Raw genomic sequence first — 11,142 nt, 5'->3', positions numbered from 1 at the left:
TTCAGCGCCTGAACAGGTAAAATAATTTGGGCGCTGGACATTTCATTAGCCCATTTTCAATCAGACATAGGAGGATAAAACATTCATCTGAGCACCCTGTTGCAGGATAACTTTGAGAATTTGAGGTTTAAAAAGGCTTCAGAAGTTTGTYATTTTCACTTTGAAATTTCAGACTTGATTTTCCCTTGTGAAAAATGTATCAACCCCTACAAAAATGTCCATTAATTATAATCCACATAACAATTCACATTTCCTGTTGTGACTGGTTCGATTCCAGGCTGTATCACAACCTGTCGTGATTGGGAGGTCCATTGGGCGGAGTACAATTGGCCCAGTGTCATTAGGGTTTGGCTGGGGTAGGCCGTCATAAAAAAAMAATTGGTTCTTAACTGACATGCCTAGTTAAAGATTAAATTAAATATTCCTGCTTGACCAAACTGTCTTAAATTAAGATCCTACAACTGTTATTTATGAGTTGTATTGCCAGTGGTGTTTTTACATATTGTATTTGTTTTAAACATGCGCTGCTTAAAAAAGAGGAGGAGGATCATGTCACACCAGTCACTGGTAAAGAAATGGTTGAGAAACGCTGTACTGTACTGACAATGTTATGTGTCAGCACTACTGCCTGTGTCTAACTAGGGTGTAGGGTCTGAGTTGTATGTGTGGGTTGAGTTGACACCGCGCGCAGTGATGTAGGCTGGTGTGGATAAAATACRAGGGCCGAATTCTTGTCCCAGTCCAACCCTGATTACATTACACCAGGCCTGCCTGATTCTGATAAATTGGCAGAGTTATGCATTGGACTACTACCATTAAGAATTGTGTGTGTGTGCGTGCGTGTGTGTTTCTGCCGGAGTGCTTTGTTTTTGTTATTTGGTGGCCATTACAGAATATCTTAGTCGAAAGATCAAAGATACATATGCCGCTGCACATGTCGAAAACTGTCAACTACAACTGGAGAATAAATTAGAGGGTATTGCATAATTAAACCTCTGCTTAAACTGCTTTAACTCTGACACATATTGATYTTATGTCACCACCTTGTGGCCTAAATTTGGAAGATGAAATTACTTTTTCATATTAAATTTAACCTTTATTGAGATTAAATGACTTTGCTCAAACCATCCCGAGGCTACGTTAAGAAATTAATTCAATGGATMAATGTGCATAACTGCAAGTGAAAAAGACAATGCCGTACAGAAGTGTCTGAAAAAAAGAAGTTTGAGATCATCTGGTTGGCCTCTACCTCTCCAAACACATTGACAATTGCAGAAGGGTTGTCAATTCACATTTGGCCTATTTGCATTTTTCATCTTCCAAAGAGTTAAATTAACCAGGCCTTCAGGCTCCAGCCACAATACATAGAAGGCTATAGAGCTACATAATATTTAACAATCTACATAAAATAAATCTGACTTAATACTTTTAATATTATGGTAAAACRATGTGCAATCAAGTGTTATGAGTACCTGACTAAGATCAAGAAATAGTAATGAGAACAAATATCAAAGCAAGTATTTAATTAACATTGTAAGATGAACGAGTTCCATAATACAAGGCGAAATTATATGTTACAAGGCATTACTGGCATTAACCAGGCATTATTCTAGGCATACATATCCTAACGCCTTGATCACACCGACAGCGCCATTGTGCAAAATGGTACTCAGCATCATCTGTGCTGACTGTTTGGATTCAAAATCTGAGTTTTTTGACCAATAGCATTAGTGTAACTCCTCAGACCTACAGGACCAGCAGAATCTGGTCCCCAGAGGTGTCAAGATTGGGGGGTTGGAGAGAGAAACACAGATAAGTTAGAATTCCTGAAAAGACAATAAACTCTCTTGCTTACAGTAGTTTAGAGTTCACTCTGAACAGATACAAGTTACCACAGAGATCATACATCCATATAGATGGCATCGACGTTCTCCTCAGGGAAAAAGTTTCAGATAGATACCAAACATGGATGCCATAGTATTACTCTAACACACGTTTATTTTAGCAGTCAGTCCTCTGGGAACTGTGTGTGAGAGAGAGACGGGCATTTTGACCTCTTGACGGGGGAAGGGCTGACTGGCTGGTATTATCCTTGTGTTCCTGGGCCATTTGCCTCGTGGCCCCAGATGACAGAAAGCATATGAGTTGGGGCAAGGCCTACAAGGACATTGTGTACTTAAATAGACCCAATGCTACAATACATTTGATATACTTGTCACYGCCCTCCTCATCAGGTCCTCTTGTTTCTCCCCCTCCCCCTTCTCTCAGGGTCACCATGGTTCCTCTCCCTAGTTGCCTGGCAACCAGCTCCTCCTGGAAATTGAGACTARAGTTGACTTCATAATTAAAGACCACGCCCACACTTTACAATAACTACATTTATTAGAGAAAATAATTGCAATGCCAAATCATATCTCCGTAGTTAATTTTACAACTAGGCCTTGCAAACACATTCAAGTTCTTTATAAATCATCAACTTGGCCAATAGTTTCCCAAACAACAATTGCCTCAATGGTTTTTAAAAGAGCCATTTGGAATTAATATTCAAATAAACAGAAGATGCTGTCTGACAATATGAGTCAGACATAATTGAGAATGTGCAAAGTGCAATGTAGAAAAGAGTAAAAATAAAGAAAAACCCTTGATTGGGTGTGTCCAAACTTTTGACTGGCACTGTATATGTGATGGGATGTATAGACAATATGGACACTATATGGATACAATATGCAGTATACCTGAATAATAGTACACATGCAGCAACAGTTAAAAAGGATAGGCCTTGACTAGAATACAGTATACACATATGACGTGGGTAAAACAGTATGTAAACATTCTTAAAGTGACCAGTATTCCATGACTATGTACATAGGGCAGCAGCCCTATGTATTTCACCTTTATGTAACCAGGTAGGCTAGTTGAGAACAAGTTCTCATTTACAACTGCGACCTGTCCAAAATAAAGCAAAGCAGTGCGACACAAACAACAACACAGAGTTACACATGGAATAAGCAAACATACAGTCAATAATACAATATAAAAAGTCTATATACAGTGTGTGCAAATGAGGTAGGATAAGGAAGATAAAGCAATAAATAAGCCATGGTGGTGAAATAATTACAATATAGCAATTAAACACTGGAGTGATAGATGTGCAGAAGATGAGTGTGCAAGTAGAGATACTGGGGCGCAAAGGAGCAAAATAAATCAAATTAATAACAGTATGGGGATGAGGTAGTTGGATGGGCTATGTACAGGTGCAGTGATGTGAGCTGCTCTGCTCTGTGAGCTGCTCTGACAGCTGGTGCTTAAAGTTAGTGAGGGAGATATGAGTTTCCAGCTTCAGTGATTTTTCCAGTTCATTGGTAGCAGAGAACTGGAAGGAAAGGCAGCCAAAGGAGGAATTGGCTTTGGGGGTGACCAGTGAAATATACCTGCTGGAGTGTGTGCTATGGGTGGGTGCTGCTAGGGTGACCAGTGAACTGAGATAAGGCGGGGCTTTACCTAGCAAAGACTTATAGATGACCTGGAGCCAGTGGGTCTGGCGACGAATATGAAGCGAGGGCCAACCAATGAGAGCATACAGGTCGCAGTGGTGGGTGGTATATGGGGCCAACCAACGAGAGCATGAAGCGAGGGCCAACCAACGAGAGCATACAGGTCGCAGTGGTGGGTAGTATATGGGGCTTTGGTGACAAAACAGATGGCACTGTGATAGACTGCATCCAATTTGCTGAGAAGAGTGTTGGAGGCTATTTTGTAAATGACATCGCCATAAGTCAAGGATCGGTAGGATAGTCAGTTTTACGAGGGTATGTTTGGCAGCATGAGTGAAGGATGCTTTGTTGCGAAATAGGAAGCCAATTCTAGATTTAATTTTGGATTGGAGATGCTTGATGTGAGTCTGGAAGGAGAGTTTACAGTCTAACCAGACACCTAGATATTTGTAGTTGTCCACATATTCTAAGTCAGAACAGTCCAGAGTAGTGATGTTGGACGGGCGGGCAGGTGTGGGCAGCGATCGGTTGAAGAGCATGCATTTAGTTTTACTTGCATTTAAGAGCAGTTGGAGGCCACGGAAGGAGAGTTGTATGGCATTGAAGCTCGTCTGGAGTTTAGTTAACACAGTGTCCAAAGAAGGGCCAGATGTATAAAGAATGGTGTCGTCTGCGTCGAGGTGGATCAGAAAATCACCAGCAGCAAGAGCGACACCACCCGCCTTCTGGGTGGTAGCGGGGTGAATAGGCTGTGGTTTGGGTGGCTAAGGTCTTTGATGATCTTCTTGGCCTTCCTGTGACACCGGGTGCTGTAGATGTCCTGGAGGCCAGGCAGTGTGCTCCCGGTGATGCGTTAGGCAGACCCCACCACCCTCTGAAGAACCCAATATTGATAAAGGTCACCTTGTCTAGAAGAGATTTACACGGTTATCAAAACGTCACACCAGGGTAACCTACACGAAAGTGTTTCTAAAATCTCATATGGGAAAAATGAATGGTGGAAAAACGATTGGAACAATTTKCCTGTTTGACTGCTAGGTGTTATGGGTATTATGACTCATACTGTAGTGCTCTATATCACCTGTTTCCTCAAAAATMATCATGCAAATTATCTGGTCATAGTCATTGTCATTAGCATATTTGGTCGTTTTTKGGCAGAACTGTGTGTAACCATGAAAAGAAAATACAGTTCATTCCCTCTGTAAACCAAAACTAAAGGTAAAACTAGCTAAGTTAAATACTACATATCCCAAGATCCAATGTGCCTCTTCCCGCAATGTAATATATTTTTTAATAACCCGTACAGTAGGTGGCGGAAATACACCAATAGGTGTAGTCGACTATCATGCCCGTAACATAAAATGTTAAAGAAGAAGACGCAATGGGCACGTTGGTAAATTCGCTCTGGCTATCTACTCCGATTTCAGAGCACTCCSGTCTGAGTATGCAGAGAGCAGAATAACTGATTAATTTACGAACGCACCCAATGTAAGAGACTTCCTATTGCAAAGCATGTTGGTACTTGTGTACACCTCTAAATAATGTAGCTAGGTTTTAGAGCCACCAGCAGTTATTTTGTGTAATTTCTTGAAATTATATCGATACTGCTACACATCTATATGTACAAAACTCATTGGCGGGCTGAAATTCAACAAACATCGGTATGGCGGAGGGTGTCGGTAACGCAGTGAATCTTCCCCCCGGAGATCCGCAGCTCATCGGGCTCATCGTGGAACATCTCAAGAACCGAGGCCTGTTCGACGAGTTCCGCAGAGACTGCCTGGCAGATGTGGATACAAAGGTAGCTAATCTAGCTTTCAACTTTTTCTAACTAGCTATCAACGTTCCTTTAAGCCTGCTATTTAACGTTAGCTAGCAAATAGTTTKCGCTTTATTTGTCCCACCTTGTTGTTGTTTTTAGCTTAGCTAACTAGCTAGCCAGCTGTTGGAAATGTTGCGGCTATTGATCAATGGGTAACGTAAATGATGTGCTTCTGTCATTGTTGTCATCAGCCTGCCTACCAGAATCTACGACAGAAAGTTGACAACTTCGTCTCTACTCATTTGAACACTCAAGACTGGAACCCATCAATCAACAAAAATCAAGTGCGAAATGTGCTAAGACAAAGCGTCGTGCAGTGAGTAGCTACTATATATGATTATAATTCAGCTTGTAAATGTCTAATATATTGTAATTGTTGACAGTACATAACAATTAAATCACTTTCTCAAGCCAAAGACAGTGCCATCTGCACATGAATGGTTAAGATCATGTACCCAGTCTGGATTGCAATCAGGTGTTTCTTTTAATGCCAGTATTAAAAAAAAAAAAAAAAAAAAAATCACCTTTTATTTAACCAGGTAGCTAGTTGAGAACAAGTTCTCATTTCAACCTGCGACCTGGCCAAGATAAAGCAAAGCAGTGCGACACAAACAACAACACAGAGTTATACATGGAATAAACAAGCATACAGTCAATAACACATATGAAAAAGAGAAAGTCTATATACAGTGTGTGCAAATGGCGTGAGGAGGTAGCCATAAATAGGCCATAGTAGCGAAGTAATTACAATTTAGCAGATTAACACTGGAGTGATAAATGAACAGAAGATGATGTGCAAGTAGAGATACTGGTGTGCAGAAAAGTAAATAAAAACAATATGGGGATTAGGTGGGCTATTTACAGATGGGCTATGTACAGCTGRAGTGATCGGTTAGCTGCTCAGATAGCTGATGTTTAAAGTTAGTGAGGGAAATAAGTCTCCAGCTTCAGCGATTTTTGCAATTCGTTCCAGTCACTGGCAGCAGAGAACTGGAAGGAAAGGCGGCCAAAGGAGGTGTTGGCTTTGGGGATGAGCAGTGAGATATACCTGCTGGAGCGCGTGCTACGGGTGGGTGTTGTTATCGTGACCAGTGAGCTGAGATAAGGCGGAGCTTTACCTAGCATAGACTTATAGATGACCTGGAGCCAGTGGGTCTGGCAACGAATATGTAGCGAGGGCCAGCTGACTAGAGCATACAGGTCGCAGTGGTGGGTGGTATAAGGTGTTTTGGTAACAAAACGGATGGCACTGTGATAGACTGCATCCAGTTTGCTGAGTAGAGTATTGGAAGCTATTTTGTAGATGACATCGCCGAAGTCGAGGATCGGTAGGATAGTCAGTTTTACTAGGGTACGTTTGGCGGCGTGAGTAAAGGAGGCTTTATTGCGAATTAGAAAGCCGATTCTAGATTTGATTTTGGATTGGAGATGTTTAATATGAGTCTGGAAGGAGAGTTTACAGTCTAGCCAGACACCTAGGTATTTGTAGTTGTACACATTCTAGGTCAGAACTGTCCAGGGTAGTGATGCTAGTCGGGCGGGCGGGTGCGGGCAGCGAAAGGTTGAAAAGCATGCATTTGGTTTTACTAGCGTTTAAGAGCATTTGGAGGCCACAGAAGGAGTGTTGTATGGCATCTTGTTTGGAGACTAGTTAACACAGTGTCCAAAGAAGGGCCAGATGTATACAGAATGGTGTCGTCTGCATAGAGGTGGATATATCATTGATATATACAGAGAAAAGAGTCGGCCTGAGAATTGAACCCTGTGGTACCCCATAGAGACGGCCAGAGGTCCGGACAACAGGCCCTCCGATTTGACACGATTTGAAGTAGTTGGTGAACCTCTTTAAGAAATACCTAGGATAGGATAAAGTAATCCTTCTAACCCCCCCCCCCCCTTAGAGTTAGATGCACTATTGTAAAGTGGTTGTTCCACTGGACATCATAAGGTGAATGCACCAACTTGTAAGTCGATAAGAGCGTCTGCTAAATGACTGTAAATGTAAATGTAAACCAGGCGAGCAGTCATTTGAGAAACCAAGGTATTGAGTCTGCCGATAAGAATTGCGGTGATTGACAGAGTCGAAAGCCTTGGCCAGGTCGATGAAAGACGGTGCACAGTATATGTTCTTTTATCCTGGCGGTTAGGATAATCGTTTAGTACCTTGAGCGTGGCTGAGGTTGCACCGTGACCAGCTCGGAAACCGAGCACAGCGAGAAGGTACGTGGAATTCGAATTGGTCAGTTGACCTGTTTATTGACTTGGCTTTCGAAGACTTTAGAGAGCAGGGCAGGATGGATATAGGTCTATAACAGTTTGGGTCAGAGTGTCACCCCTTTGAAGAGGGGGATAACCGCGGCAGCTTTCCAATCATTAGGGATCTCGGACGATATGAAAGAGATTGAACAGACTGGTAATAGGGGTTGCAACAAGGCGGCGAATAATTTTAGAAAGAGAGGGTCCAGATTGTCTATCCCAGCTGATTTGTACGGGTCCAGGTTTTGCAGCTCTTTCAGAACAGCTTCTATCTGGATTTGGGTGAAGGAGAAGCTGGGGAGCTCGGGCAAGTAGCTACGGGGGGTTGGGGTTGTTGGCCGGGGTTGGGTAGCCAGGAGGAAGAGATGGCCAGCCGTAGAGAAATGCTATAGAAATTTTCGATTATCATGGATTTATCGGTGGTGACCGTTACCTAGCCTCAGTGCAGTGGGCAGCTGGGAGGAGGTGCTCTTGTTCTCCATGGACTTTACAGTGTCCCAAAACTTTTGGTTAGATGACTACAGGATGCAAATTTCTGTTTGAAAAAGATACCTTTGCTTTCCTGACTGCGTGATTGGTTCCTGACTTCCCTGAACAGTTGCATGTTACAGGGGCTATTCGATGCTATTGCAGTCCGCCACAGGATGTTTTTTGTGCTGGTCAAGGTCAGTCAGGTCTGGAGTGAACCAAGGGCTATATCTGTTCTTAGTTCTACATTTTTGAAAGGGGCATGTGTATTTAAGATGGTGAGGAAATTACTTTTAAAGAACGACCAGGCATCCTCGACTGACGTATGACGGGATGAGGTCAATATCCTTCCAGGATACCCGGGCCAGGTCGATTAGAAAGGCCTGCTCGCAGAAGTGTTTTAGGGAGCGTTTGACAGTGATGAGGGGTGGTCGTTTAACCGTGGACCCATAGGAGATGCAGGCAATGAGGCAGTGATCGCTGAGATCCTGGTTGAAAACAGCAGAGGTGTATTTGGAATGCAAGTTGGTCAGGATAATATCTATGAGGGTGCCCATGTTTACGGATTTAGGGTATATGTGACAGTCATATGTATTGTCTCTGTGGTGTGTCAGGTCAGGTATGCTGGAGTCCGGAGTGGACAGAATCATCACCCAGGTGGTGGATCCCAAGCTTAACCACACCTTCAGGCCCCACATTGAGGAAGCCATTCACGACTTCCTGTCTGCTGAGAAGAAGGAAGAGGGACCATCCAACACTCCATCAGAGACAGAACAGCAAGAGGRTCCAAGCCACACTGGACCCAAAACACCATGAGGTCAGTGTGTCACCTGTGGTCAAGATTGCTGAAATCAACATAAACATACAAATCATGGGAKAATCTATAGGTATTGAACTATAATCTCCTCAGAATGTTTCAGGTTCTCAGTTTGTCATTTATCTTTATTTCAGGTGCAGAGGAACGTCTTCTGCTAAAGGTAGACTTTTCTAGAGCTCCATCAYACTGGACAAGGAACTCCAACTTTTAAAACTAGTGTGGAGGAATCATGGCGCAAGGGCTTTGCAAGAGGTTTCCACAACTCTTATTCATTCTTCATGTGGAGAAACCAAGCCATGGATTTTAGCTGTCAATGCTGGACATGCGTACCAACTACCAAGTCACAGGAGGAATTGTGCAAAATGACACTTTGTGTAGATAGCACAATTGGCTAAATATACCATCTTTTACTTCCAGATAAAGTTGTATGAATTGCTCTGATTTATATTGCATTTGTGGTTATTGAATTAACAATAGAATGGTAACTTTTATTTCTTAAAAGCTAGAAGTAGTCATTGTTCGTAATGTTTGCTAACTGATTTTTTCCCCCCAAATGTTTTGCCACTTTTTTTTGTGAATTTTGTAAATAAATGTTTTCAACAATAAATGATTTGGTAGAAATGTTTACACTGCCCTTTCATTTTTAAACTGGGTCAATAGAAAATGTGCTGTACTGGCCATGGTAAGACTTCATTGCTGAGTTAGCCTAGATTAAATGATCCATACCTCTGCTACATTTGACTATATTCTTATTAGATGAGAATGATCTCAGCATTATTATCCAATTTGGAGCCACCCGGAGCACAATCAGTGAGATCTCTTGAGGGGAGGGAGGTGCAATGTGTTCCTTATAGAGCACACAGTCCTGGGCAAAACCTTAGCCATAAAAGGGTGCMACAGTCTTTGCCAATTTGAGACTTGACATCTGGAGTACAACCCAGGTTATGAAACTAGCTCCCAGGGGGGACCCAACAGGCTGCCTCTGACAGGTWTGTTGGCATTTCTCTGAGCAGACAGGGTGCAAGGTGATTGGCAATGCCTGGGGGCACGGTATGTTGCTGTCTCCACATCCATGCTATATTTCTCTTGCTACCCTCGGCCGTGTAGGAGAGGCTTAGCTCAATGGCCCTAAGATGCAGCCCCCAGGAAGGGGACGAGGGGCTCTGGATGAGCTGTGCAGAGTGTTCCCACCTGGCTGGGACAAAGGTCCAATTGATAGAGCTGCTTCTGTCTTTCACCACCTCGCCTTTGAGGACGTGCAGACTCTATGCTGCATCACTGAGAACTGGCAAGCACGCCTTTCTGTTTTTTATTTATTTTTTAAATATCAGATACTTCCACACACCCGACACAACAGAATGAGTTTTCTTCGCTCTCCTGGTCTTTGTAGAAGTAGTAGGAGAAAAGTCAAAAGAATGTCAGAAGGAAATTATATATACACTCCTCTGTGTGTTTATTTGGACAGTGAAGCTAAAACATTTATCTTGGCTCTATWATCCAGCATTTTGGATTTGAGATCAAATGTTTCATGACTACAGAATGTCACCTTTTATTTGAGGCTATTTTCATACATATGTTTTACCGTTTAGAAATGATAGCACYTTATGTATCTAGTCCCCCCATTTGAAGGTGTCTGTCATAGATTTTTTGACAAATTTGCATATATAGATACATGGGCACAAAGATCATACCCCCGAGACATGCTAACCTCTCAATTTTACCAATAACAGTGGAGGTTAGCCTTTTTTGGGGGGGGGGGTATGATATTTATACCTCTAACTTTCTCACTCAACATTATTCACGTTTCATTCATGATTATCCGTAATCATGGGAGCATCCACATTAATGTGGAAGTGTTCAGAAACATACTCTATTCTTATTTACCATAAAAGTGACTCCAAAATCAGGACAAGATTGGATTTCTTGAGCAGACACATGCACATTTGTGGCCTGCTGGAGGTCATTTTGCAGGGCTCTGGCAGTGCTCCTCCTTGCACAAAGGCGGAGGTTGCGGTCCTGCTGCTGGGTTGTTGCCCTCCTACGGCCTCCTCCACGTCTCCTGATGTACTGGCCTGTCTCCTGGTAGCGCCTCCATGCTCTGGACACTACGCTGACAGACACAGCAAACCTTCTTGACACAGCTCGCATTGATGTGCCATCCTGGATGAGCTGCACTACCTGAGCCACTTGTGTGGGTTGTAGACTCCGTGTCTTGGTGGAAAGTCTTACTGCCGTGTCAGGCGTACAGGAGACCAGGGCCAAGGCTACGCGACTCCAGCCCCCCC

At 43.0% G+C, this 11,142-nt stretch overlaps 2 protein-coding genes across 2 annotated transcripts in view; one reads left to right on the top strand and one right to left on the bottom strand.

The window, feature by feature from the left end:
- Positions 1-1,628: 1,628 nt before the first annotated feature.
- Positions 1,629-11,142, bottom strand: part of LOC111981845 (vesicle transport protein SEC20) — a 41,931-nt gene continuing 32,417 nt past the window's right edge. The window contains exon 6 of the mRNA XM_070449267.1: positions 1,629-2,313. Within this exon, the coding sequence (XP_070305368.1) occupies positions 2,231-2,313 (83 nt within the window). The 3' untranslated portion in view covers positions 1,629-2,230. The remainder of the gene's footprint in view (positions 2,314-11,142) is intronic.
- The window catches only part of LOC111979948 (stanniocalcin-2), a 31,731-nt gene continuing 25,186 nt past the window's right edge, over positions 4,598-11,142 (top strand). The window contains exons 1-3 of the mRNA XM_070433694.1: positions 4,598-5,295; positions 5,508-5,632; positions 8,655-8,854. Of these exons, the coding sequence (XP_070289795.1) occupies positions 5,158-5,295; positions 5,508-5,632; positions 8,655-8,854 (463 nt within the window). The 5' untranslated portion in view covers positions 4,598-5,157. The remainder of the gene's footprint in view (positions 5,296-5,507; positions 5,633-8,654; positions 8,855-11,142) is intronic.

Source organism: Salvelinus sp. IW2-2015, linkage group LG20 (genome assembly GCF_002910315.2).
Source record: "Salvelinus sp. IW2-2015 linkage group LG20, ASM291031v2, whole genome shotgun sequence".
NCBI classification, from domain to species: Eukaryota; Metazoa; Chordata; class Actinopteri; order Salmoniformes; family Salmonidae; genus Salvelinus; species Salvelinus sp. IW2-2015.
This window is presented reverse-complemented; position numbering and strand designations above follow the sequence as displayed.